The 27,803-nt window shown below is 59.8% G+C and overlaps 1 protein-coding gene across 8 annotated transcripts; it reads left to right on the forward strand.

Annotated features, from left to right (window-relative positions):
• The first annotated feature begins 13,974 nt into the window (after window positions 1–13,974).
• On the forward strand, window positions 13,975–26,125 carry CMKLR1 (chemerin chemokine-like receptor 1). Of its 8 annotated transcripts, XM_080559343.1 has the most exons (5): window positions 16,536–16,977; window positions 18,750–18,959; window positions 21,716–23,807; window positions 24,038–24,114; window positions 24,257–26,125. In XM_080559343.1, exon 5 carries the CDS (start codon window positions 24,308–24,310, stop codon window positions 25,391–25,393), a length of 1,086 nt encoding a protein of 361 aa, XP_080415469.1. In that variant the 5' UTR covers window positions 16,536–16,977; window positions 18,750–18,959; window positions 21,716–23,807; window positions 24,038–24,114; window positions 24,257–24,307; the 3' UTR covers window positions 25,394–26,125. The 8 variants fall into 8 exon arrangements, with proteins under 8 accessions (XP_080415467.1, XP_080415469.1, XP_080415466.1 ...); XM_080559341.1 differs by lacking the exons at window positions 16,536–16,977; window positions 21,716–23,807 and adding an exon at window positions 13,975–14,829; XM_080559340.1 differs by lacking the exon at window positions 21,716–23,807.
• The last annotated feature ends 1,678 nt before the right edge of the window (window positions 26,126–27,803 follow it).

The following is a 27,803-nucleotide window of genomic DNA, read 5'->3' on the forward strand; positions in this document are numbered from 1 at the left end:
CCTGGCACACTTCCCTCAGTGTCCTGCCCATGGAGAACCTCTGGTCCTGGGAGCCATGGAGCGCTGGGAGCAGAGCTGAGCAATCTCGGAAAAAAACCCTACACGTTTTGTGGGAGAGAAGAGCGCTGTTTCTCACGGCGGTGCCTGATCGCGGTAGCCACCCCGCCTTTGAGTGAGAAACATCAGGTTTGTAGGAGTCAGCGGGCGTGGAAAGCCGCAGTCGTACGTGTTCCCAAGGCTGAGGACGTCCCTTGGGACCCCCGGTCTGTTTCTGCCACCACCCCTCACCAGGGGCTCCTGCAGCCCCCAAAATCCGTGGGAGCCCTGCCCCGGGGGGGCTGAGCAGAGGCGCAGGCGAGTGGCTGCACGCTCGTCTCCAGCCTGTCCTTGAGGCTGATGTGGAAGTGCTGACTCCATAATAAGAGTCACTTTGGACTGACTGCCACATATACTTGACTAATGTGACTCCACGCCAGGCAATCTGGAAATATATTAAACCCGTGAGCTACTGCGGGGATGATTTGCATGTCAATATCAGAGGGGAAATTGCCTCCCACGGTCTCCCCTCTGGGCTTTTATCCTGCCAAGCGCCAGGTATGCCCAGCTCCATCCGTTTAATTGTCCCAGGAGCCAGCCGAGCCCTCCTGGGATAACGAGGCCGTCTGGGGTGAGATCTCAGCTTATCTCGCCCTTACTTCCCCACTTCCCTGAGCGATGGGGGTGTTTGGCTAAAAACGCGCAGAGGCGATGCTTCTCGAGAGGGATTTAGCTTCAAAACCCTTGCGGGCTCCTGCTCCCGCTCCCTCCATCAGCCTCAAAGTGCCAGGGAGTGAGGGAACCCACACAGGACGTGGCACACTGACATGTGGCTGCTCGATAGCCAGGCGGGGTGAAACCAGCCTCCTGCTCCTCTCCAGGCGCCGTGGTGGAGCAGGGGGGAGAGCCGTGCTGTGGAGCCCTCTGCTCCTGGGGGACTCGCCTCAGCCAGCAGCCACAGCTCCGGCACGCTCGCTGCCTCCCGGGCTCGCAATCTAGGACAAGGAGGTCTAAAACAGGCAAGAGGTAGGTGTTTCGTGGGAGCTGATCACAAAAGGAGCTGTTTTCCCCTGCGAGGCTCTCAGCTCGCTCCCCCTGCGAAGGTGCTGACAGCTGTCAGAGCTCGGCAGGAGGCCCCGCAGAGGCTGGGAGGGCAAGGCAGCGGCTTGCTAGGCTCAGAGGTGGCACTTCTCCTTGCTGTCGTGACAGCAGGGAGGACAAGGTGGGTGGCAGCCCCGCGTGTGCCCGGGGAGAGGCTTTCACCATCGGCCGTAGCTGGAGGCAGCGGGGGCCACCAGCAGCCTCTGCTCGGGGGCGCTCCTCTAGGTTTGGATGCCCCCCGGCTCTTGGACTTGACTTCAAAATAAATAAATAAAATGAAATAAGGTCTCTCATTATTTTTGCATTTATTTATTTATTTATTTTCAGCTGGAGGAGGCTCTTGGCAGCTGGAGGAGGAGGCCAGCAGCATCGTCTGGCTGGAGGCTCTCCCTCGGAGGTAGCTGTCCCCATCCTTCAGCCTGGGGGATCAGGACCTCCTGCTGCCTGCCAGAGCCCCGGGGGCAGGATGAGGCCCAGCCCTGGGCAGCCTCGGCCGGGGGAGAGGCAGAAGCCGCGAGCAGCGGGTCTGGGGGCGGCCGTGTGCTACGAGGTGGTGGCTGCAAGCAGGGGACGTTTTTCCTTAGAGGTGCCTGCAGAGATGCTCGGTCTCCGTGGCAACTGCAGCGGGCGCAGGGATGCCGGGGAGGGATCCTAGACTATTACACAGCCTCCTGTGTGTGTTCGAGGAGGCTCCTGCCTCCCCTGGCAGAGGCTGGATAAGGGCTGGAGCCTCCTTTGTGCCACCGGCATGTGGGGCACAGCTCAGAGCACGTGTAGTTCATGGCCTTTGGCGGCTCTCGTAAAATGTGTCCTCTGAAATTCTTCCGAATTAAAACCCCAGCTTTCCTCTCCCCCTGCCAGTGATGGTGCAGAGAGCAGCCCCGGTTTATTACCGGCAGCATAACTCCGTCTTTATCAGGTTCCTCCAGCACTCTACAAAAGTCGGGAGTTGTTAAACATTTCGCTTTATGTGGCTGGATTTAATTACTCGGGAGATGGGATGTTAAATCTCCGCTGCCTGCCTTTCGCCTCCTCCAGGCTCCGCAGCTCTCACCCGAGCTCCTCGCAGCTAGGAGCTTTGCTCAGAGGTCTGCCCATTCTGGAAGCACTTCTAAGCTTGCCATTTCTCCTGGGTACAACAAATGGTTTCAGGCAAGAGCTGGGAGCTCTGTGGGAGCGCTCCAGTCGAGCTGATGCTGGCCGAGTGTCGCAGTAAACGTCCGGGGCTGGGCCATGACTCAGAGCGGCTCCTCCGGGCTCGACGCCGGGAGGAAGGCAGGACGATGCTCTCTGCTTGGGTGGGGATCAGCGCTCCGGGCTTTCCTATCCAGAGGGAAACGGGAACATTTCTCCTTGTTCTGCCTTCGTGGGCCCTTGGCTGATGGCATGTCCGTGTCCTACATCCAAGCGACGGATGTGGGCCGGGGAGGTGCCTGCTGACAGCCCGGCCTCTCCTCCGGAGGTCTGGGTCACTCGTTCAGCCCAGCCACCGGATTAGTAAGAGTCGGATCACGCAGAAAGCTGTAATTGTAGCTCGTCTGGGAACCCGTGAATGTCAGGAGTAAGCAGTAGCCTCATCTTTTTCAGTTACTTTCCTTGCAGACGTTTATTGAGGCTCCTGCTGACATTTGGGTTACGTGAGCGCCAGCCGCGGGCCAGGCAAGCTCCTGGCTTCCCAGAGCACGAGCTGCTAATACAGGGGCTTCTGCAGGACCCAGTCTTTGCATTTTTGTTCTTGCTTAGTTATTACATCGAGTCTCCAGTGATTACAGAGCTGACAGCTGGCAAAGATTTGCATATGGCATGAAATTAAGCGAGTTCATTTTAATGTCTAATCTGTGCGAAGCACAAATTTGGTTTCTAAAGGCACGGCTTCGCCTTATCGTTGCTGGCACATCTGCTCCATGCGTTAGCCTTTGATTCCTAAAAGTTTATTTTCCCCGTATTTCACCAGGACGAGCAATTAGAGCAGATCTTTGCACTCTTTTGCAAGCTCTTTGACACCAGAGCCCGGGACCCCTGGGGCCTGCAGGGCCCTGCAGCGCACCATGGTGCCAGGCCCTGGGCAGCAGCATGGCACCAGCGGCACGGGTTGCTTCTGAGCCTTCTGTCCTCGGGCCACAGAGCCAGCTCCAGAACTGCGCTGCATTGTTCGTACTCATTTTTTTTTCGGTCCTCTCTTCACCTCCTGTGCAAGGCGTTGAGATGGAAGCCGCCCGTGCCCGGAGCGGGTGGTGGCAGGGGAACACACAGGTGGGTTGGATAATCCCCGATGCAGACATAGCACTGGAAAGGAAGTGCTCCGATGCCTGCAGCAGAGAGAGATGTGAGAAAGGCTCCACATCTTGAGAAGTGAGCGGTGAGAAGGCGTCTGGCAGGGCAGAGAGCTGCTGGCCCTGCGTGCCCGGCTGCCATGGCCCCGTCCCTCCATGTGCGTGGGCTCCGCTTGGCGAGCGGCAGGAGCCAGCAGCCAGGAGTGGATCCGACAAGCGTGGCAGCCTTGGCTTCGTGCAACGCGCTGGAATCGCAGACCCTGTGAGCCTAGCGATGAGAAAAGCGCAGAGCGCGCTGCAGTTGCCTCCATGGGAGGTCTGACCTTTCCGAGCTTGAAATTCAGGACTGAGAAAGCAAAATCCTAGCTTTCTGGCTGCTGGCAAATGATGTGAGTTTTCCTCCAGACCATCTGGAACAGAGATTGGGGTTGGCTTTTTAATTTTATTTTTTTTTTTTCTTTAAAGTGGCAAGCCATGCAGAGACTGGATAAGGAATCAGGCGGGGGCATGAAGAAGCGGCGGGCCTGCAGCTCACGCAGCGCTGTGGCTGCTCCCAGAGGCTCTCCTGCCACCGAGCGTGGCCAAGAGAGGAGCTGAAGGCCCCGTAGTGCTGGGCAGGCTCATCCTTGGACCTGGGGTGCTGGAAGGTGCTGTTGGCAAGGGCCTGGGGGGGCACAGAGGGTGCTAAGTCGTGTCTGGGGAAGAAGAGCGAGTTGTAGCAGCGGTGGGCTGTGCCTTCATCCCTGCAAGGCTCCGGGGGGGATCCCACACTCCTCCTCCTCGCTGGCCTTTATTAGAGCTGCCACCTGCAAGACCCAGCCGTAAATACGTCTCCCGGCTTGGGCAGCTGCTCGTCTCAAGAAATCAATTCAATTAAAAGGGCTTGGGCGGAGACGCGGTACGGGAGCGGAAGGCTTCAGCAGCGGGCTGTAAATCCTCCTTTCTTGGAGCCAGCCCTGCACTTGCTGCCTTCCCCTTCTCCGAAATCAAGCCCCTTTCCCAGCCCCTTCTGCTGCCCTCGCGTCTGGTCTCCTCCAGGAGGGGAGGAGGATGTCAGGGCAGCCGTCTTCTGCGGGAGAGCCCCTCGGATCTCATTTTGTTCTGCATGGGGCCACTGTGAGCTCCAGCCCGGCACCACAAGCCCCAGCCACCCCCCATAGCCCAGGCCGTGCGGATCCCTTTTTGGGGCAGCACCGAGCATCGCCTGCCCCAGGACCTGGCACTCCTGAGAGCTCCTCGCGTCGTTACAAAGAAAGACTAATTTGCTAAGGGTAATTTATTTTGCAGCATTTTTGCTGCTCGGGGGGAGGTAAAAGCAGACAGGTTGATCTCAGCTGTGCCTGAATGCAGCTTCCCCGCTGGCTCCTGCCTCTGACTGCTGCTGGGTGTGGGTTCCCCGCTCTGCGATGATTGAACAGCAGCACACAAACAGCTCCTGGGTTAATGAGATTAAACGTATCCAGCGGAACATCTCCATTTGTCTGGAGCGTGCTTCTCGTCCAGGCGCTATTTAAATCCAGGTTTGAAGCCGTGAGGCTTTGCAAATCTGCATCTCCGTGGGCAGCATCGCTCGCTTTTGGCCCGCAGTGGGGCTGAAATTTCCCCCTCGGGCTCATGAAAGCCCTCCCGGTGTGGAGTCCCTGGCCGAGGGCTGCCCGCTGCAACGCTGCTCGCAGCTGCCGAACGGGAGGCGTGGGGACGTGGAAATCAGCACAGCAAGGAAGAAAAAAAAACCCCGTGATCTAAAGCAAGCAAGCAAAATCTCGTTTTCTCCTCGGATTTCTGAGGGCCGAGCAGCAAACAAACAATTATTTCCCCGCGACTGGGCTGGGTAGCTCTATAACTCCGGAGTGACAGGGGAGCGGCGAGCTGCTGGCTGATGGATAACCAGGGTGATGGCGGGGCCGGCGATCTGCTGGCATGGAGCACTCCCTCCGCCCGGCACACCATAAATCAGCCCAGCGGGGAGGGAAAGACCTCCCCACGCTGGGGATGGAGGGACACATCCTGCCGAGCCCCAGCACCCCTCGTGGGACCCAAGGCGTGGTGCCTGGAGCAGGTTCCTTGCCGCGTTTTCACCCGCCGTGGCGCACGGTGTTATGTGCTGTAAAATTGGTTGTGTTGTTGTAAATTGCATTTTGGCTGGGGTTTGTACAAGGAGTGCTGCTAAGTATAAATAAAAGGCAATTGTTCTTCCTTTCTTTCAAGCATAGCTTTAATTTTTCCCTAATCCCTTGGCACAGAAATTCAAATCCCTTTCTTTTGTGGGGAAAGAAGACGCTGCTCGCCCTGCCTCTCCCAGCAGTCATTTTATAAAATTAGAGATAAGCTGAGCGGTTCCAGTGAGCTTGCTAATGGCGGGCAGGGACTCAGGCTCGGGGCCTGGGGAATTAGATTTTGCTCCCTAAATTCCCTCTGCAGCAGCTGCCTTTATTTGCAGTCCCTCTTGGCACAGCGGTGCCAACCTCCCCAAGCCCGGAGGGCGCTCGCCGGCGTCGTTCGTGGGCATAGAACCTGCACTGGCAGCTTGGATGCGAGAGGTCGGGGTGGGGACTCAGGGTGGGAGATAGATCGGGGTGGGAGGTCGGGGTGGGGGCTCAGGGTGGGCACAAGCAGGGCTCCGAGAGCCCCAGGGACGGCCCCAGACCCCCGCGTGCCCAGCAGCAGCCTGTTGCAATTGTAATTTCCATGGAAAATCAGGAAAAACCCTCCCAGCTCAGCTGGCTTTTTTCCACTATTCCATCAAAGTTCAAGTCAGTCCTGTGCCTAATCACCTTGTAAATATTACTGCAGGTTTGTTTTTTTTTTTTTTTCCTTTTGTAGACCGAGCACGCCGCGTTAGCAAGCGGAAGGCGAGGCGCATCGCGGGCGTCAGCTCCAGCAAGGAGGCAGGATGGCACCGATTCTGCTTCAGCTCCTTCAGCTCTTGGCTGAGCACCCTCCTGGTGTTCGCATGGCCAGAGCTGGCACAGGGCAGAGGTGCTGAGCTCACACGGCCACCAGCACGGTGCAGGGGGCTCGAGGAGGGCTCAGGAGTCCTCCCGTGGCCGTGGGGCTGGCTGGCCGGGGGGGATTCAGCTCCTCGCCCAGCAGAAGCTCCCTTCCCATTCCAATTTTGATTTTCCCAACGAGGCCCTGAGGTTGGGCAGCTCTTGGCTCCTGGAGACCTCGGAGAAGCTGTGCTATTTCTTGTTTTTCAGCTTAAAATAGCCTGGAATCGGCCCTTCGTATTTCCTGCAGTCTGCTTGGCTTTCCAAACCTAAGCGAGAGCCACAACAATGCGAGCAGGAATCAGAAGCCTTCGCAAGCCCTAGATTGAAGCCGGCGTGTGCTTTATGGTCCTGCGACAGCTAATGCAGGAGTTGTTCCCCCGATAAGTATTATGCTGGCTCACAATAAAAGCCGCATCAGATCGGGGCTTTTGGCAGGACTCGTTTTATAGCGGTTATTAAAGGCTGAAGTGAGCTGCTTGGGGACGGGCCCCCGGGCGCATCAGTAAATGGAGAAGGCAGAGGATCAAATAAAATGAAGCATGTTTGGGGGCTCTGAAAACCATCTTTAGCAAGAGCTCAGCATTATTATTATTTTCAGCCTGATGTTGTTTTCTGCCTAAGTAATGCCGGGGAAGCGTCTTGAATGGCTTCCTAATTTGTGAGGGTCCCAAAGGCACAACGTTCGGAAGGAATTGGATTAACACTTATGAAAAATAAATTACAGGCTGAGTGCTCGTTAGATGATTTTGAATTAATTTATTGATCTGAGGCTGGAGTGTTAGAAAATAGAGGGGAAAAACAACCGGCGGCGCTCCGTGCCCAAACACGCGACCCTATTAGAGGCGGCCGAGCGGTGACTTGCGTGGATTCGAGGTGCTCGCCGTGCTGCGTGGGATGGCACCGGGGGGGGATCGGCACCACGGGGGCTTCACAGAGCCCAGAGAGCCCCCGGGGGGCTTCCCTGCCCCGGCCCCACCAGGAGCCAGCGTTCCCTGGGGCTGAGCTTCTGGGGGGGCTTGCAGGGCAGATCCGGCACGCTTCGGCCCTGCGTTGAGCTGGGGCGAGTAGGTCCCCAGGGTCCCTTCCAACCACAATTAGCGTGTGGCTGAGAAGAGCTCTGGGAACGTGCTTCTGCCCAGCTCGAGCTCCAGCTTTCCCTTCCCTGTTGACCACAGCACGCAGAAGCAAGTGTTGGCTGAGTAACAGAGAGCAAACCACCAAAAGGCATGCGAGCAGGGCTGGCTTGAACTTGGACATTATTTTTTTTTGCCAAATATTAGTGGAAACTGTAACAGGCGGTTGCCATTTAATGTGATTTTTTTGATTTTTTTTATCCTTGCTTTCTCCGCCCGAACAGGCTGTGCCCTCCCTCGGGGTGCTCTCTGGTTACCGCGGGCCTGATACAGCAAAAGAAGTTTGTGAAAGCTGGAAACTTGGCAAACTTGTGCAGCGTAAAGAGAAGCTAGTGTTCCTCTGAAAGGCTGAAAGCAAATACATCCCAGAACTGACAGCCCATTAAAACCAAAGATAAGAGCGGCCCTGGGTGCCTCTCTGCTGGCAGCCGCCTGGCTTCCCATACTTACTTGATAACGTGACGGCTGGTGCAGCAGGCACCGACATCTAAAAATAAAAAAGGGAGCTGCTCCTTCGGGCTCTCTGTTAATCAGGTTTGGGGGAAAATGGTACATCCTGCAGTCTCGCTAAATCAGGCTCCTTTTTTTGTTAATGCGAAGTGCAATTTGCAGGGCCGTGCTGTATGAAGAGCGGCCGTAGCGAGGCACCTAGCTGGAGGCACACCGTGGCTTTCCCCACGTGTCCCGCCGGGGCTCTTACTGGTGTTGCTGGTCCTGCTGGTGGTGAGGTTTTGGTCCCACCACGTTGGTTTGGGTCCCGGCTCGGTGCCTCCCTTGCCATGGCTCTGCTTGGAGCACCCTTTCCAGGCCAGCGATGCTCACCCAGCAGCACACTGTCTTACTGGTCCGAACTGGGAGCAGGACGCGGGCACTGGCACCACGGGGACACCCCCAGGGTCGCCTCATCCCACGGTGGGCAGCACCTCGGACACGTCCCGCTCTGCCCTGACAGCAGCCTTAAATCCTCCTGGAAGAGGGGGAAGGAGAAATAACCCGGTGCTGAGCAGCTGGCCGTAAATCGGGGTGCGAGGAAGGCGAGCGGTGGTGCTGGGGCTGTTCTGGGCACAGTTTGAGCCCAGTGGGGTCCAGACACAGCCAGGGACAGGCAGGAGGCACCCCCTGGGCGTGCAGGAGAGGGGGGGGTCCTGAGCAGCTCCGCACATTAAAGGCTGCTCTACATCTAATGAAACAAGAGCCTCAAGGCTGCCATTAATTAACAAATTAGCTCATCAAGAGTGTCCCTAATTTGTCAAATACAAAGCTGCCCTATTAATTAAACAAGAGCACGGGGTTTAATTTGCCCGGCAAAATCGCACGTTTAATTGATAAGCGACTCATTTAAAGGGCAGCTCCCGAAACTTTCCCAGCCCTGGCTCTGAGCGCTACCTGCCCTCCCCAACTATTTCCATGCGCCCCCAAAAACTCTTCGTACATTTTTTCAAATCAGCAAACAATCAGAAAGCCCGACGCGAAGCCCTCAAAGGACCAAAAGGAGAAAAATCCAGCTCTAAATGCACCTCTTTGGAGGCCAGAGCTCGCTGATAATTAGCGAGGATTAAAAGGATTGGGGCAAATTCAGTGCAGGGGTGCGGCAGGACGAGGTCTCCCCGCGCAGCTGGGGCCGGCAGCTGGCAGCCCCACTCTCTCCAGCTTCACCAGTTTTTTTTTTATTATTATTATTTTTTTCTCAAAGCACCGGAGGAGAATAGGAAGCACGGGGGTTCTCCGGAGCGTAATATATGGAGCAATTTGAATTCGGGAGCAGGCAATTTGAAATCTTATTAAATTTCTTTCTCTTCTTTTATTGCGCGAGCGTGGTCGGGCGGTTTCCGAGGGAGCCGGAGATTAAGGGGCGACGTGGGAAAGGCTGAGGCCAGGGCTGCCCCCACCACTGGATCCCAGCCCCCGGGGGCTGCTCCTGTCCCCCCGTCCCCCTCGTCCCACTCCTGCACTCACAGGGTGGAAACCTCTTCCATGCCAGCAGCTCCACGAACCCATAAATCTCTGAAATCCACCCAAACGGGAGGCAGCTCCCGCCTGATCATTTCGTTTTCAGTTGCTAGCGAGTGCCGGAATATTAATAATCTTTTGGTGTAAAATTACCGCATTTTATAATTCCGTTATGTCTCCGTGTCACGGGACATAAAGCAGAGGCGAGCCTAATTAAATTAGCACCAATTAAACTGCCGGCCCCTCCAGCACAGCCTGGTGGGGATGGGGAGGATCCGAATCGCTCAGCTCCGACCTCCTTCCGTCAGAAACACAGCCCAGGCGCAGCCCACCTGAGATCCACTCGCCCAGAGGAAATATTTGAAACGGGCTCGACGCAGCGGCACGGCAGCAGGATTTTTGGCAAAGCGGGCGGCGCTGGGTGCCGGGGGGGCTGGGGCTGGGCACCAAAACCCGGCGATACGGCAACGGGGTGGCATGCTCGTTGTTTTGCTATGGAACTGCCCGGACAGAAGAACGGGGATGAATTCACTCGCGCCGGTTGTTTTTAAGGTCCATAATCAATAGGGAAGATGTCAGCACGGAGGCAAGCGGTGCCTCCATGAGGCCGGGAGGGTTTCGGTGCTATTTTAAAGCGAGGTCCCCGAAGGCACCCGGCTGCAGGTATTTCTGTTCATGCAGGCTCAGCAGAGCTGGTCTCCCCAGTCCCCCGGGAGCACGAGGGACGGTGCCGGCGGCGCTGGCCCCAGCGCTGTCCCCGCTCCGGCTCCTGCCCTGCGGCGCCGCTGCTGCCTGCGTCCCTGCACGGGGCTGCTTATTTCGAGACACCTTTTGATGCGATCCATTTCAATGCGATTTGCCGTGAGTTTCCTGCAGGATTTGGAGAGGCTGGGAGGGAAAACCTCCCTGCGCTGAGCCGTCGTCGCCCACCTGCATGGAAACTCCAGCGGCAAGAAGAGCACCGATGGCAGAAGGAGATGAAGAGCCGCAGCGTGGCCGTGGCACGGAGCTGCTCAATGCTGGCTACAGCCCCAAAAGCGCTGCCCGTTAGCTGGTCCTGGGTGCTCGGTGGCTGCTGTGCATGGGGAAAGCCCCGCAGGGGGACGTGGAGGTGCTGAGCACTGCGGGCTGGCGGGGGGGGAGCCTTTCCGCCACCCTTCCAGGCAGCCGTGAGCCCCAGCCGTAAAATCATACAGGGGGGCTTCCCTTTTCTGCCCCAGCTGACGATGGGAACAGAGGCTGCGGCTCATGCATTTATTATTCACCAGCAGGATTTGACACCTGTTATCCCGAGGGCTGAGGGTAGGGCCCTTTCTTCCAAGGTTAAAAAAAAAAAAAAAAAGAAAAAGAAAAAAAGAGAGCTATTGGAAGTAATGTAAATAGGCAGTTTGTGCTCCCGGTGCTCCGGCAGCTATCGCCAGCTCGGTTTGGCAGGGTATGCATTATTTATGAGATCCCATTAATATGCAAATCCGCACCACTTGATTGCCCCCCCCCCCCCCCCCCCCGGCACGCTGCCAAGGCCGACAGGCCTCATCTGGGTGCCCAGCACCCTCATCCTGCCTCGTCCCACCCCTCCCCGGGTGATGGGCCGAGCGCCTCCACTTCTCTCCCCCTCTTCCATCTCCCCCCCCCCATTTCCCTCCTGCGCTCCCCTGATGCTTTTTCGCCCTCTGGTCCCTGGAGACCTCCAAAGGGCCCGACAGCCGGGCCGTGCACCGAGACGTTTCCATCCTGCAGGCCACGGGAGCGGACCTCGATTCGTCCCGCCGCGGGGACCCGCGCTGCTCGCTCTCCTGAGCCGCATTTTGCAACAGGGGCTGCGACGCACAAACCTCGTTTGTTCCCTGGCAGGAGGAGCTCAGGGCCCGATTAACACCGTGCTCCGTCAGCGTGGTCCCTCTTGCTCCCGATTAACGGGGTGGCACCGCCGGCAGGTCCCGGCTGCCGTCACGAGAAGAGGCAGGGAGGTTTTCCGCGCTGCCGGGAGTGCGTTTCCCAGGAATTCGTCGCCATCAAGCGAACGCCGCGGTTTCCCACCTGGCGGAGGGCGCCTGGGCTGCAAGGCTCGTAGCGGGGAAACAAGAATAGAAAATAGGAACAAAAAGCTGTTGGATGTTCGAGCAGGCTGAGAGCAGTCCAGACAGGTGATCCTAGAGCCTCAGGCCAAGCTGGCACCGGGATGCTCCACTCCAGCCACCTCCTTTTGCCACTGGTACCCATGCAAAAAGCCAAGGTGGGCGCACATCTCCTCTCCTCGGCGGCACGGGCATTGTGCTTTGTGTCGGAGCCGCGCCGTGCACCTGGGTGCTGCCTGTCCTACACCCTGCTCGCCCCGCAGCAAACATCTCGCCCCGCTCCGCGGCTCGGTGCCGCGATCAGGCGGAGATTTACGGCTGCCATCAAGGAAGGCGAGGGGCTGCGCTCCCTCCAAAGTCCCCCATGGGTTAGATTAGGCTGTCTGCGAGAAAACTTAATTGATTCTTTAGGTTAAAGCCTTTTCATCTGCGCAGACAAACCGAGGCATTAATTCTGTATAATGTGACACGGAACATTTGCATGCGGCTCTCCGGCGCAGCTTTTGCTCCCTGTGCTCCCTTTTGGGCTCTGATTTGTTTTCTTTCCAAGGCAAATTCTGGATCTGGCTTCCATCAACAGCACTAATTAATCCCCTTCTAGATACTCCAACATTTATTATCGTTTTTTAAATAATTTTCAGATAATGCGTGGATCTAGGAAGCGGGGGCAGCTGCCCAGGGCAGGATTGCACCCCGTGTTCCCACCACGGCCGAGGAGTGGATCTGGGCGGCCAGGGCCACGCTTGGACCTGGCAGAGGAATAAATCCCGGTGCCTGCACCGTATGGGTGGAATTCAGGCTGTCGGCCCTCTTGTCCCTTGCTGTGGTCCCGGTGGACAGGATGATGGATGGAGCAGGTGAAATGCCCACAGGAGACCAGGAAAAGCTGCCCATGGTGGCTCAGCAGGGCTGGGAGGTGCTGCGGGATCCCTGCTGGGACACAGCAGGAGCAGGGAGCCCCACGGGCACCGGGGAGCAGAGCGGTGGGAAGCCCGGCGATGGGTGCGGGCACCCCGGGCACGGCACTCCAGAAATAGCCCCGTGGCTGGCACAGCCCCAGCGGGAATATTTTTATTATTTTTTTTATTTTTATTTTTATCACCCGGGCTGGGGCCGACCCGTGCCCAGGGCTCGGGAAGAAATGAGCCTGAAAATGGCACCGCCGCTGGGAGCTGGCAGCGGGGCTGAGGCTTCCCGAAACCAAACGGCATCCGTGCCTCTTCCCGGCAGCTGGAGATGGGGAATGCGATGGGGACCTGCTGGTGCTGGACGAGCTCCGAAATGCCCCTGTCTGCAGAGCCCTGCTTGGGGGGGCCCTCGGTGGCGCTCCCCCGTTCGCCTTGCAGCGAGCCCACAACAGAAAGCGGTTGCCCAGAAATTATTGCAAGGAAAACTGGATTTAAAAAAAAAATAAGATTCCTAAAGGGGAAGGTATTATTGACATTATTTGTAAAGTTCAGAGCCCTTTGGTGTTATTCAGATAAATCCAGCTGGCGGCTTAATAATTGGGTTCTTCCCGAGGGTCTTAGGGTATCGGCCGCGTCACATCACTGCTCCTCACTTTGCTGTGAGATGACCAAAACACATCTATACCTGCCTGAATCCCCTCGTTCTGTAAACCCAGGTCTTGCATGTTTTTTGTTATTTGTTTGTTTGTTTTCTGGGATGCACATGGGAAAACTGCCTGGGGAAAACTGTTTTGGGACCGTACATCCCCTCAGTGAGGGGCCCGGTAACACCTTCAGTCCCCGTGTACGGGAAACTGCCAGGTGGGTTTTATCCCAGATTTGTAGTGAAGTTCCGAGGAGGAAAAGTAATTTTATCGTCCCCATTAATCTTGCACAAAGAAACATGTGGGGAGGGTCCCAGGGGAAATTCGGGTGAATTGGCTGAGGCACTGGGAGCTCACCAGTAACCCTCGGAGGGACGCCGCAGTCGGCAGCGGCCTGGATGTGGCATCAGCAACGGGGGCTAAAGGTGGGATTCAGTCCCCAAAAAACCGTTCAAACCATTTCCCAAGCCTTGCTTTCCCGGTGCTTCCCAGTCCTGCCCCAGTGCCCGTGTCCATGGCTGGTGCTTCCCGAAACGTCCCGCTGCGACGGCCGCCCCAGCTCGCGGGGAGCTGCCAGCGTCTGCCCGTCCTCCTCCAACCCCTCGGTGCAAAAAGAACCGAGCCTATTTTCCCTTTAATTAACAAAAATCCAACCAGAACCGCCCTCGGCCCCTGGCACAGGCGCTCGCTTTCTGCCGCAAGCGGTTTTAATCACGCGTTCTTTTAATTTTGCTCAGGCTGTAAAATAAATGGGGACTTTGAAGAGTGGGGGCTCGCAGCGGCTGTGCTGGAGGCAGCCCGGGGGTGCTGAAACCCCAACCTGGAGGAGAGACCCCCTGAACGTTCCCCTGGGAGGCTGAAACAGAGCGGGGAAGGGGCAAAAGCAGAGCAGGGTGGGTGGAAGACTTCATTAAATGTCAGCTAACGGAGGGCTGGGGCAGTGCACGTCTGGAACAGAGGCACGGAGCTGAGCACCAGGGCTCGGGGTGCTCTATCCGCTTCATGTCTTGCTTGAACCACCCTGTAATTCCCACAGGGGGGGCTTAACGAGCACCCCGAGCCTCTAACGAGGGGCTGGTGCAGAGAGCTGCCTCTGTCCGTAAATCCCCGGTGGGTGATGTCCTGTCCATCACCTGCCAGAGGGGCTGCGGGGTGAGGAACGAGGATAATGCGGAAACGGATGTCCTGTGCTGGGGCTTGGAGCCAGAACAAAGTCCCCGTGCCCGGCAATCCCTCGTCCCCGTGCCGGGAGCTGTAAATGGCACCTGGCAGCCCCCGCACAAAGCAGGACCGCCGATAAATCACCCAGCACGGGCACGTCCATCACCGCCGTGCCGTCCCAGGGAGCTGCCGTCCCACGGCACCCCCAGATAACTGAGCCGTGGGTAAATCTACGGGGATTTGGCCTCCCGGGGGCTCTGCTTGTGCCTGTGATCCTCCTCACCCTTAGTGCGACTCCAGCGCCGGGCAGGGTCCGCCTGGAGCCCTGCCGGGCTTCCCTGCTGCCTTGCTATTTATAAGCCGCGCATTGCACAAGCCTGGGACTGTTTTTTTTGTTTTTTTTTTTTTTCCGTGGTTGTAGCAAATCAGCGAAACGTGGAAAGCGAGCAGTCTCTCCGACATCCTGTATGCGGGCTTCTGTATTTTTGCAAGGAGTTTTCGCTTCCACTCGGACGCGGCGGGGATGGGAAGCGTGGCGCGTCACCGCCGCAGGTCCCGGGGCGAGCTCCTGGCCGTTACGCGTGGGAAGTGCGGGGAGAGGTTTTGGGGATCCCCGCGGGGATGTCGGGGGGCTGCCGAGCTGCTGGGGGTCGGCGTGCAGGCGCGGAGGCACCGGCTGAGCCTTGCTGGCTCCGGAGAAGGCTGCAGGAGGGATAAGAGGCTGATCGCTCACGGCGCTTGGAGCAGCTCAGCCCCGGGTGCGTGCTGTGGCTGTTTCCCACCTCTCCTGGTCCAGGCCCCCGACACGAGCAGGGATGAGGGGGCTGAGGGCGAAGTTTGGCCCCGGCTGGGAGCTGAGAGCATCGTCAGGGCCAAACGGGAAAAAAACGGGAAATCAGAGGGGGAGCTCTGCGTGGTGCCCCCCCACCTAAAACCAGCCCCGGTGTGGGGGGGCTCTGTGCTGCTTTTCTGCCCAGGGCGAGGGACAGTGCTGCTGGATCACGCAGAAAGCCCCCGGGGGCAGGGGAAGCCTCCTGCCGCTCTCCCAGGTCGCTGACAGCAGCAGCTCGGAGGTGACTCAGGCCTGTTCCCACCGTCCGGCACGGCCGGGGGGGTTCCTCGAGGCTGTAAGCCGTGGCAGCCCCCGTAACACCGCGGCGTTTCCGCAGGCCTGCCTGTCCTTCCCCAGCCCCTCGCCGGCCGCGTTTCGCTGAGCGAGCGGCGCTGCGGTGCTGGGAAGCCCCAAACCGCAGAGCAAGCACCGGGGGCCTCTGCTTTACCCCCGCGTCAGCGTGACTTTGCCCCGTGTCAGCATGGGTTTGTTTTTTTTTTTTTTAACCTTCGCGGTTCTGCTAAGCACAGGGGATAACCGCGTGTGAGCCGGATCCCATCCTGCCTCCTGCCTGCCCGTGGGAATTGCAGGTGCCTGGGAGAGGACCCAGAGGCAGGGGGACGTGCTGGTCCTGGCGGGGGGGGGGCGCATCGCTGGGGTCCTGATCCCAGGGGGAAGGCGTGCACCCCGGGGTGCTGCCCATCACCTTCTGCGCACCCGCAGAGGCAGCCTGCTCCCAGGGCACCCCTCAAGTTCAATCTGATGATAAATCCCATTTTTTTTGGGGGGGGGGGGCGTGTGGCTGCTTGATGGAGGAACCCACCGGTGGCTAATTCGGAGATGTGAGAGCTGCCGGGGGCGGGGGGGGGCATGAGGAGAGCATCCCCAGGCGTGTCCCTGCCGGGAGGGCTCAGGGCAGGAGGTGACACCACTGATTTTGTCCCGAAGCGGCCGTTTTTTGTAAGCATGGGACAACCGGGGCCATCCCTGGCACGCGAAGCGCCGGGCGCCGAGCCTCTCCGGAGCGGTGCGGGGGCCGCGGGGAGGAAGGGGGGGATCTGCTCGGTGCCACATCAAGAGCGGGGTTATTGGAACCTCCTGGGCCGCGGGGGCGTGCTGCGAGGCTCAGCCTCGCCGAGGCAGGGACAGCCCCGGAAAACCGCGCAGCCTCCGCCCGGCTGGCAGCGGGGCCAGGCTCGCAGGTGAACCCCCCCCCCCATTTCGCCTTGCTATGCAGCGTGCCCCCCCCCCCCAGGAAAGGCACCACTGAGGGGCTGCTTGGAAGCAGCTGCTGAGCCCCGGGGGTAATAAAAGCCCTGGGATGAACCAGCCCCAGCAGCGGCGGCGGCGTTTGGGAGCCAGATTTCGCCAGGGGAAGTGACTCAACGTCTTGGAAGGAGTTGGGGGCGGCGGGGAGGGTGGGGGGGGGACCTGGGGTGGGGAGGGGGCAGCTGGCAGCCTCCTGGCCCCGCCGGGGCCCCCCCGGTCCCGCCCGGCATCTCCCCGCAGCCCCCGAGCTTCGTTAGGACCACGAGGGCTCGGCCGGAGGGGGGGGGCCAGGAAAGGGGTCCCCACGGGAAGCAGCGCGCTGCTTCCGAGCGCTGGCTCACCGCAGGATCCCCGCCAGCTTTCCCACCCTCTCCCAGCTGTTGCTCGCGGAGCAAAGCGCTGCCAGAAACACCCCGAGGATGCTGCTGCGGCTGCTTCCCCCTCCCCTTCCCCTTAAAACCGGGCTGGGAGCGGCACCGTGCCCCGCGACACGCGTGGCCCGGCACCGCCAGCATCCTCTGGCCTCCTCTTCCTCGCTCCCACCCGCCGCCTTCATCCTCCCCGGCCCGCGGCAGAGGGAGAGCGCGGCGCCGCTCCAGGTATTGGGAAGAGGGGGAAGAGAGGAGCAGCCCCTGCTGAGCCCCCCCTGCCCCGTCCCCTGCGGACCCCTCGGGGCTGGGGGGCTCCTTCCCAACCAAGCCTCCCGGTGCTGTCCCCACGGGCAGGCGGTGGCCGAGCGGGTGTCCCCCTGCGGCGCGAGTGCCGGCGCCGTGGGGCGGTGGCGGGGTCACTGGAGGGGGGCTGCGGTGGGGAATTGGGGTCTCGGGCCACGGGAGAGGTTAGGACAGGTCCTGCTGGCATGGAAATGGGGCTGCGGTGGAGGACCGGGACAGCACCAGCCCGTGCGCCCCCCCCCCCTGCACCAGGACCAAGTTTCACTTTATTTATTTATTTTTACTGCTTCTGGGTGCGAATTGTGCTCACTGCTGCTCTGGGCACTGCGCTGCCCAAGCACCTTGGGGTGCCCAAGGGGCTGTGCTCCACTGGGCTCTGCCTCGCCACCGTCACCCCGAGGGTCCTGCCAGCCCCCGGCCGGGGACGGTTCCAGTGCAGCGCCAGCACGATGGCCACAAGCCGCTCACGGTGCCGGACCCCCCCCCTGCCCAGGCGCTTTGCAAGGGCCTCGCCTCTCTTCTCCTTTCTCCGGCCGGGCGCCGCCGATCCGGGCGCATCAGCAATTTTCCTCCTGATTCAGCCGCGGGGCGGTTTTGTAACCCGGCGTTGTGCAAAGCCGGGATCGCGGCAGGGCCCCAATTCCTCTTTTTAGCCCCTGCCGTGCGACCCCGTCCCGGGCCACTTGGGGTCGGGGGGGGGGGAGTAAATCGCCACCTGCGCAGGACGTCGCGGGGCCCTGGCTGCCCCCGGAGGTGTCACTTCTCGTTGGGCACCGCCTGCTGTCCCAGGTCACACACTTGCGGTGGCTTTGCAGTTCTGCACCCGTTTCTGGATGGTTTCACGAGCCCCAGTGACCCCCCCCCCCCCCCAAAGCCGTGGAGCTGCTGGGGGGGGGGGGCCGGCAATGGGGAAGCCCCATTTTTCCCAGGCACGGCACCACCACCCCCCCCCCGCCTCCTCGCACCTCCGCTCATCCCGGAGCAATTCGGGACGGGCTGATCTGCTCCCGGGAGCGCGCCGCCGGATCCGGCCCCCCCCTCGGTGCGTGGGTCACAGCTGGACGAGCAGCTGGGGACAGCCAGGACCTGGCCAGCGCGGTGCTGGGGGCGGCGCGGAGCAGCAGGGGGGGACAAGTTCCCCTTCCGCCACGCACCCCGGGGGCGTCGGGGACCGACACGTGCCTGGCCCCGTGGCTGCAATGCCCTGGGGTGCGCGCGCTCACGTGCCGCGCCGTGGCTCTGCTGCGTGTCCTCGGGGCAGCGCTGGCCACGGATGTTGCTCTGCGTGGAGCCAAAGCACCCTTTGGCTTCCTTGCTGGCGGGGTGTCCCCCGTCCACCCTGAGTAACATTTTTGGGCTGTCCCCCTCCTCCATGCCCACTGCTCTGGGGGCGAAGGGCAGCGGCTCAGCGGACAGCCCGGGTGCGGATGCCCCAGCCCAGCCCACGGGGACCCTTTGGTGCCACTTGCCGGGAGCACCAAGCCCACGGCTGTGAGCCACCGAGGGATGCCCAAATCCTGCCCGAGGGGTCCCACGAGGGGCAGCGGGTGGGCACGGCACGGGGGGGAGCTGGGCTGCGCACGAGAGCCTCTAAACAAGGGTCTGCGTCCCCACATCCTGCCGCGGAGCATCGCTTCCTCCTTCCCAGGCACGGGCCAGCTCCGTGCCAAGGCAACGTCTGTTCTGCTGTGCCACAGGCTGAGGTTTTGCTCATTCTCCCGTCGGCAAGACGTGCGTGTCCTCCTCGGGATGAGAAAGCTCAGCAATATCCACGGCCCCGGCCGCTCGCCGTGAAGTGACAAAAGCCCAGGGCTGCTGGCAGGATCCTAGCGGGGCTGTAGCAGGGAGATGTAACCCAGCCTCTGCGTGTGCAAAACCCCGGGGACTTAGCGAGCTGGGAGCTTCAGGTAAATACCGCCGGGTTTTTATATCCATCAGGTGGTGCCCGTGCCGGGAGCGGAGCAATATTCGGGGTGCGGGGAGGGTTTTGCTGGAGCCAGCAGAAAATCTTTCCTTTCTCAAGGGCAACGCAGCCAGCCGAGGCTTTTCTCCTCCCTGTTATTATCAAGTGGGTTTGGGGTTTGGCTTGGCAGAGGGTGGCGGTGACCTCCGGGGTCCCAATGCGTGCCGTGTGTTGGGGTCCTGGAGGTCACCGCCACCCTCGTTTTTTGTGCTTTTCCATTAAAAACAAAAACATTAAAAAAAAAAGTTTTTTAGAAAAGAAATTTGCACCCTGCACGTCAGCAAGGAGCGTTGCATGTGGGAAAGCTGCGTGGAGGGGCTCAAGCAAGGGGCTGATGGATGTAATTTGGGGAAGGGGGGATCTTAAAGCATCCCCTTGGGGGGGACAAGGAGAACGGGGTGCTTCGCTTTGCTGCTGTGCACTGGGGAGGTGCTCCTGTGCGTCGGGGGCTTTCAGGGTGCCCCCCTCCTGCTCCGGGGAGCAAGCCGGGCAAGGGAGCTGCGCTCTGCCTGACCCTGAAAGCCCCCCCAGCCCAGCACGGCCACGTCTGTCTGTCTGGCAGCAGGAGGGACAGACCGTTTCCTTTTCTTGGTTTCCTTCCTCTGTTCACCCTTGAAATCCCGAGCGGTTGGGAGCAGGGGCGCGAGCAGCTGGGGCAGCTCCGCAGGTGCCGTGCGAGCCTCGGCAGGGTGTCCCCAAGTCCATGCCGGCTTCGTCCCCAAACAGCCCCGGTGATGCACGGGGCACCCTGGGCAAGCCCTGCAGCCCTCATGTGGGATGCAAATCCCCCGCCTTTACACCATTTCACGCCCTATTGCCCCCGCGTGGGCTGACGCTGGGACCGTGGGGACGCGGCACCGCAGCCGCCGCCACGGCTGTGCCGTGCAGCTGGGCTGCTGGCACCGTGCCGGGGAGCCGGGGAGCTGCGACGTGCGGGGAATGGGGAGATGTGCCCCGAGGGACGGGAGCTGCAGGGTGTGGGGAGATGTGCCCCGAGGGGTGGGTGCCTCTCACATCGCCCAGCTTGCAGCCCTCGCCCTCTGGCCCGCACCCAAGGCCGGGTGCTGCTGCGTCCCGCGGGGCTGGAGGGAGCCGGGGTCCCCGCGGTGCTCTGCCTGCAGAAAAAGGGATTTTTATTGGCCTTTTTACTGCCTGCTAAATGCCAGGAGGGCCTAGGATTAATAGCAGCCTACGTATATAAAAATATATAGATAAAAGAAAGAATAGGAGGGGAGAGATCTTTTATTATCTCAGAAGCAGCTCAAGCAGCGCAGGAGCATAAACTGCCCTTTTTAAAGCAAATCTTTGCCCGTGCCATTGCAAGCTTTCTGCTTTCTCTCTGTAACACTGAGCCCTTCATGAGAACAGCGGGAGGGGGGAGCGATGGGCCAGGGCCGTGCCCCCCCCCGGGGCACCTCGCAGCATCCCCAGCGCTTTGTGCAGGGCAGGCTGCCTCTCCTCGCCCGGCTCCTGCAGCACCTTCACCCCGGGGTGAGCATCGCGTTGGGCGGCCAGGCACCCGCTTCTGGCCGGAGCGGGGTGCCCTTGCTGTCGGGGTGACCCCGCACTCTGCCCGGGTCCCCGTGCCACAGCCGGGGGCAGCTCACGGAGACCTGACCCGTCCCGTCCCGACCCAGCCCGCGCAGCTCTGCCCAGATAAACACTGACTCATGCTGTTATTCTGTCCCACCCTGGGCACAGCCGGCTTTTTAAGGCTGCCTTTTCCAGTTATTCCTTTTTTTTTTTCCCCTGCTCGCACGGCCGGGGAGGGAACCTCGGCACGGGGCCCTGTGCGGGCAGGAGCCGGGGGTCCCGGTGGAGCGGGGCAGGGGTGCTCGCAGCAGGGATGCACCCGAGCACCGTGGATGCAGGTAGGGCTCGGGCAGGGCTCGGTGCCTCAGTTTCCCCTCTGGGAGCTCCCTGTGTCCCCTTCCTTGGCCTCAGGGGCTGCTGCTCCTGCTGATGCCCAGCAGCCGGGGATGGCTGTGCCGTGCCGGGGCTGGGGTGCTCGGGGGGGGCTGCAGCACGGGCGTCTCCCCCAAGGACCCACGGTGATGCTATGGGGACGGGAGGTGATGCTGCGGGGATTTTGTGGGGCTGAGGGTGCCCCGCTGAGACGCCAGGAAGTTTTTCTGCATGCACCTAATCTAAAAATAGGGTTTGAGCTTGTGGTTCCTGGCTGGCTCCTGTGTCACCTCCCTCTGGGGGTTTAGCAGTGGCATGGTCTGAGCTCTCTATTTCTGAGCATTTTGTCGGTGTCCAACTTGCACCCAGGATGAGGGACCCTTCCCGGGGCATCCTCCGGGAGCATTGCACTGGGATGTCATACAATCCCTCTCCGTGCCAGAGCTGTTGCCATGGCAATTGCCAGCTAAAAGAAATGTGAATTGGAGCTGGGCACCCAGAGATGCTTTCCCGTTCCTTCCCTCGTTCCTCGCTCCCCTGGGCACTGGCAGTGCCCTGCACGGGTCTGGGAGCTGCCGGGAGGAAATGCAGGGCTCGTGGGGACCGCCGTGGGGCAGGTGCAGGGCGATGTTGGAGCTGCTTCTTTGCCCCCGACCCACGTTGGGTCCGGCTCCCCGGGGACGCGGGGACGTCCCTTGCAGCTCAGCACCGGTCGCCGCGCAGCTGCCGTGGGCCGGGGAGCGAGGGCAGCGGGGGGAAAGGCTGATTCCAGGCTGGTTTCCATCCCGCATCCAGCAGCTGAAAATCATTTGTGAGCATCCCGCGGCGAGAGGCAGCCCCGCGGTGGGATCCGGCCGCGCTCCCCCTTCCCCAGTCACATCCGTCCTCCGGCCGCGGAAACGCTTTCGCCCAGAAAAGCTGGATTTGAACATTTCTGCTCTTCCCTCCGCTTCCTGTTGCCGTCCCAAGAACAACAGCCCTGACCTCATCCTCGCCGTGCGCCCGGGGACGCCGGCGGCCCCTGGGGGGATCCCAGCCCGGTGCTGAGCTCAGCCCCCGGGGTCCCCGGAGCGGCGCAGCTGTGTGGATCACGGGGAGGGCGGCTGCGTGCTGGCGGGCTATTTTGGGTAGATCCTGTGCTGGTTTCTGGTGAGGTAGGAGGACAGAGATGAATAGGGAACAGGGAGTTACATGGTTTTGGCTCAAGCGAGGTATTTGCAGCCCAGAAGGAACATTGAAACGCTCTCATGGTTGCGTGGGGGTTTTTGCTCAGACGGAGTCTGCGGGTTTTCTTGCAGTGAGGCACGAAGACCGTTCACACGGCCACCCCTCGGGCTCTGCCTTTTCGGGGCGGGAGGGCAGGTAGGAATTTGCTGGCCGACTTTTCCGGCTGCGTTGGTCTCCAGCTCCCACCCCCGGTGCACGGAGCCAGCAGCCAGGCTCCTGCTGGCGGAGCGCATTTCTGCGTCGGGGTAACGCTGACGTCGAGAGGGCAGGGGATGACGAGTGTGGGAGGAAGCAGGATTTGTGCAAAATGGAGAAAAAAAATGAGCTTTGATGCCTCGGAGGCCAGGCTGGCAGGAGTGGGACTGGGTGACCCTCGCTGACCTGGCACGGGCAGGATGCTCGCCATGCACCCGCTGCCGTGGGGACTGTATTCACGGCACCTTTCCTTGCCAGGGCTCTCGCTGCTGCACCTGGGGGGGGCTGGGGGGCTTCCTTCCCATCATCGGCCTCATACCTCTGCCTTAGAAATGTTAAAACCCAGTAAAAGGGAAAGAGGGCGGGGAGGGTCAAAATAAACAGACAATTCAAATAAATAATCCATTAAACACAGCTCTGAAATGTCAAGCTGAATGTCATTGCACTCGCCGGGCTCAGGGACTATAAAATAACAGCGAAGAGCAGCTTTTACGTTAAAAATGGATGAGTGGGCACAACTGGGGGGCCTGCACTGCCCGGGTCCCCCCAGGGGGAGGAACGGGGTCACGGCTGGGAGCAGCGGGGGAATTGGGGTCCAGCGGATCCCTGCGGCCGGGGGCAGAGCTGTGCCACCAGCGGGGGACACACGTGCCACCTGCCTTTGGGAGCCACTGGGCCATGAAGGTGGCGGCTGGCACGGCTCATTACCCGGGAGCACTACCAGTCAGCGGCACGGCCGCCGGTTCTGCTGATCCTGTTACTTCCCCTGGGTCATCAGCTTTAATTCCTCCTTTCGGCCATCAAGGGTTTGCTGGGGCGAGGCTGTTCCAGCTCAAGCTCGAGGGCGAGTTTTGCACTAGAGCTGCATTAATTGTTGCTGGGAGCAGCCCCAGCAGCAGCTTCAGCCCAGGCACGGCTCCAGAGCCACTTCCCTGGTCACTGAACCCACGTTGGATGCGGGACAAGCGATGCCCTTCGGGGCGTGCACCCATGGGCTCTGCACCACTCAGGGAATTGTCCCCTGGGCACCTCTCCGGTGAGCTCGGCGCAGGGCGAAGCAAAGGGGTTGAGCTGCATCACTCCTGGAGGGGTTTTAGCATCCTCCTGGCCTCAAAATCCATGGGGGGGGGGGGTGGATGGGACCTCCGAAAGCTGCTCCTGCCCTCGGCTCACCCAGGGCTCCTGGGCTCGAGGCCCTGCTCCCCAAACCACCGTGTCCCCGATGGGAGTGGCAGCGAGGGAAGGAAGGGGCAGAGAGCAGCGGGGCCGCACAGGAAGGAACCTCAGGAAAAGCCCAGGGAGAAACAATAGCTTATCGTACAAACACACCGCGGGCTTCAGAGCCGTGCCGGCAGGGAGGATGATGCTCGGTGCGGTGGGAACTTTGAGCTGAAACTCCCTGAAAGCAGCAGCGTGCAGCCGGGTTCGACACAGAGCCCTCTTCTTCCCAAAAGGACGAGCTCAGGTATGATGTCTGGGGCTGGGACTTGCCCTGCGCTCGTCCCCCTCGCCAGCTTGGCTTTAACCCACTGCAGGAGCCCGGCTTTTGATTATGGCAAAAGGCACTCTGTGCGCTCACAATCAGCGTTTTAAAACACCCAGGGCACTGGTTTAATCAGAGAAATAACTCTATTTGAGCCCAGCCACCTCATGCATGTTCATGGATTTAATTCTTTAATTCTGCTTCCTCCCCAGCCTCATCCGCCCGAGGGCGAACAGATTTTGTCTGATCCGAGCCGTGATATTGCAGCTCCGAACAGAAGCAGGTGCAGGTGAGGAGGGAGCTGCTGGTCCTGGCTCCCCGAGCACCCTGCTGTTCCCGGCAGGAGAGGTCTCTGCAGGGACAGCAGCGGGGCCACCTCGGGGCTCCCCTGGCCCTGCCATTTGATCTAACCCCATGTGTTTGCTCAGCAGGAACCACCCCAAGAGGCTGGCACTGACCTGGCAGCGATCCGTGCACCGATAATGGCGCTCTCCAATCTGTCCGATTACTCCGACGACCTTGATAACTACAACGACTACCTGGATTACACCTACGACGAGTCGAGCAGCGTGTGGACCAGCCCATCCCACGACCCGAAGGACATCGCCAGGATCCTCTCCGTCGTCATCTACAGCGTGTCCTGCGTGCTGGGCATCCTGGGGAATGGCCTCGTCATTGCCATCATAACCCTGAAGATGAAGAGGTCGGTCAACGCCATCTGGTTCCTCAACCTGGCCGTCGCCGACTTCCTCTTCAACATCTTCCTGCCCATAAACATCGCCTACACGGCCATGCGGTACAACTGGATCTTTGGGACAGTCATGTGCAAGCTGAACTCTTTCCTCCTCATCCTCAACATGTACACCAGCGTCCTCCTGCTCACCACCATCAGCTTCGATCGCTACGTGTCGGTGGTTTTTCCCGTCTGGTCCCAAAACCATCGATCAACCAACCTGGCCTATTTGGTCTGCCTCATCATCTGGACCGTCGGCATCATTATGAGCTGCCCGTCTCTTGTCTTCCGAGACACGGCACAAGCCCGCAACTCTGTGATTTGTTTTAGCAACTTTTCCCTCTCCAGGAACAAGTCTTACCAAGCCCTGGCACTAATGAGGCACCGGACGGTGAACATCACCAGGTTCCTCGCGGGGTACATCCTTCCCATCACCATCATCACCTTCTGCTACGTCGCCATCGTCTTCAACCTGCGGCGAAACCGCCTTGCCAAGTCCAAAAAGCCCTTCAAGATCATTGTCACCATTATAGTCACCTTCTTCCTCTGCTGGAGTCCCTACCACCTGCTGAACCTCCTGGAGACAGAGCCTGACATGGTCTCGCGCTCCGTGTTCGAGATCGGCATCCCCATAACCACGGCGCTGGCGGCCTCCAACAGCTGCATGAACCCCGTCCTCTACGTCTTCATGGGCCAGGACTTCAAGAAGTTTAAGGTGACCATCCTTTCCAGACTGGTGAACGCCCTCAGCGAGGAGACGGGCCACTCCAGCATCGTCCACAGGAGCTTCTCCAAGATGTCTTCGATGACCGAGAAGGAGACGACAGTCCTCTAGGGTGCTTGGGGGAGGGCCGCAGTCCTCCAGCCTTGCCCACGCCCACCACGAGGATGGTGACCACCCTTGCAGCGGCCACTGGTGCGGGATGAGCACGGTCTGGTGTTGTCCTACAACATATTCTTTGACTGGTCGTGCTGCCGGGCGGATGCCAGGCACTGGGGACCCCCGCTTTGTGCTGCCCGATTGCCCCGAGCTGTCCCAGCTATTTAAAAAAACACTGCAGGACATTTTTATCTATCGTGTCACCGTGTGGCCCGTGACCCCCGGCCAGGGCACCGCTCCGTTTTCAGAGACGTTTTCAGCTCGGAGGAGATGTCAGCACTGGGCTGTGCTGGTGCCCACGCGCGGACAGACCGGAGGCCACGCGTGACGCTTGGGCCCGAGATGTTGAGGGCTGAGTTACGGGTGCTCGGCGAGGAGCCCACGTGCTGGACAGACTCGTGACAAAGGGGAAAAAAAAAGCAAAAAGGGGGGAAAATAGCTGGATTCCTTGGCGGGGGACGTGTCTGAGGACTGCCCGGCTGCCCGGAGGGGTGGCTGGGTGGGCACCGCTGCAGACAACCAGTGGCACTCTTCCTACGCCTCGTGTATGCATATAGATCCTTATTTTAACGTTCTACGGTGTATCGGTACTAGCACAACTTGTTTTTAACTGTGATGTGAGCACTCTGTACCCGGCAGAGGCACCAGAATAAACACAGTGCCCACCGAGCGTTGTGGGACACCCGCGCAGCCCTGGTGAGGAAGGTCTGTCCGTGCCCCGGTCTGCCCAGCACAGCGGTGCCACTGGGTTAATGGGATGGGGCTGGAAGTGGTGCAGGGTCCAGGAGGGCGTACATCCCACAGGGCCCTGGGATGTGTCTCCCTAAGAGGGTTTGGCTCTCCCTAACAAGAGGAGCCAGGCAACCAGCGTGGCTTTTTGGCCAGGGGCCACCTGCCAGGGTGGGGGATTCTCACCAATGGGAGAAAATAAAGGGAAACAAATCATTTGAAGTTTTCTTTGAAAAAATGACCCTTTGCCTCAGAGCCCTGTGCCTTTTGCACACTTGGATGCTGGGTCTGTGAGTCCTGGTGGGTCCTTGCAGAGCGTACCGGTAAAGGATGGCCGAGCAGCACCTCAATCCAATTTCACGCACAGTTAATTTGGGAGATAATTCATGGTCTGGGCTTCTTGACGGTGACAAACGGGTGACACCAGTGTCGCTCTTATTTATGGGTTGATTTCTCCATGTCACCCCCATTGCCTGTAACTCCTGGGAGGACGAGGAAGGAGCACGTCCCCACTGTGTATGTGACGGGGGGGAGCCGGCTTTGGGCACTTCCCCGTGGCACCGGGGACATTTTGGGTGTCCCTGGAGGTCCCAACCCTCACGGTGCCCCCAGGAGCTTCCCCACACATCACCCGCTGTGGCCACTGCAAGTCTGCTCACAGGGGCACACAAAGGCTGGGGGATTCATTTTTTTTTTTCTTTAAAAATCGAAAGGAAAAAGACCAAACCGGGAGCAGACAAAAAACAATTCATGAAGCCCAAGCACGGCGCTGCAGCACGGAGCCGTGGGGACGCTCCGAGTGCTCACAGAGGCAGCCAGGTTTTGGGTTATGGGATGGGGTGAAAACCTCACGTATCGAGGGCAGGAGGCATTTGTAGCAGAGGCTTTGTCCTTCAGCCAGCACAGCACACGGCGGCCAGGCAGGACAGACAGCGTGGTCAGTGCGTGCAGGACAGGGGGACGCAGCCCGTCCCCGTCCCCACGGGCACAGCTCCTGCCCCAAGCAGGGATGCTCCTCGCGGATCTTTGTGGCTGGATTTTGTGAGCCCATCCCATCTGTTGTTACAGCCAATAGCTTCCCAAAAAGTGGTGACTCGGTACGTAACCTTGGGTTAAACCACCGTTATAATGACAGCTTTGGAAACCTAATGTTTGAGCTCGCCTTCCTGGTTGTTTGCCTACTTAATACAAAGCCTGGTTTACATACAAATACCCCCAACACACGCTGAAGCTTGGAGCACGAAGGAGAAGAAGCCCAGAGCTTTTCAGGTGCTTCCTAGCATGTATTGCTGCCTGGCTGCAGAACCTCTTCAGCAGCAGAACCACTCTGTGCAGGCACTTCCAAACCCCCTTTTTTTTTTCTCCCCTTTTGTCCGAGTTGCAAAGAAATGCAGCTGAGTATTGCCCTGATATTGCCTAAATATTGCAGCCGAATATTGCCCCGCTACTTTCTGAATATTGCAGGAGCCTCTGGTGAAATGCAGCTGGGTCAGTGTGCAAAAGCCAGCCGGGGGGTGCAACCCCTTTTTGGGTAGGACCTGGTGGAATTGGTGACATGGGACTGGGGTGCCCTGGGTGTAGCACCTGGGAATGGTGGTGGGATTGGGAACCAGGGCCACCAGCACCCCCACACTGT

This window comes from Anser brachyrhynchus (assembly GCF_964034855.1).
Source record: "Anser brachyrhynchus genome assembly, chromosome: 17".
In the NCBI taxonomy this organism is placed as follows: Eukaryota; Metazoa; Chordata; class Aves; order Anseriformes; family Anatidae; genus Anser; species Anser brachyrhynchus.

What these genes read in the sequence shown, in the direction of transcription:
- CMKLR1 (XM_080559341.1), top strand. Translation starts at nt 24,308, where the DNA reads ATGGCGCTCTCCAATCTGTCCGATTACTCCGACGACCTTGATAACTAC.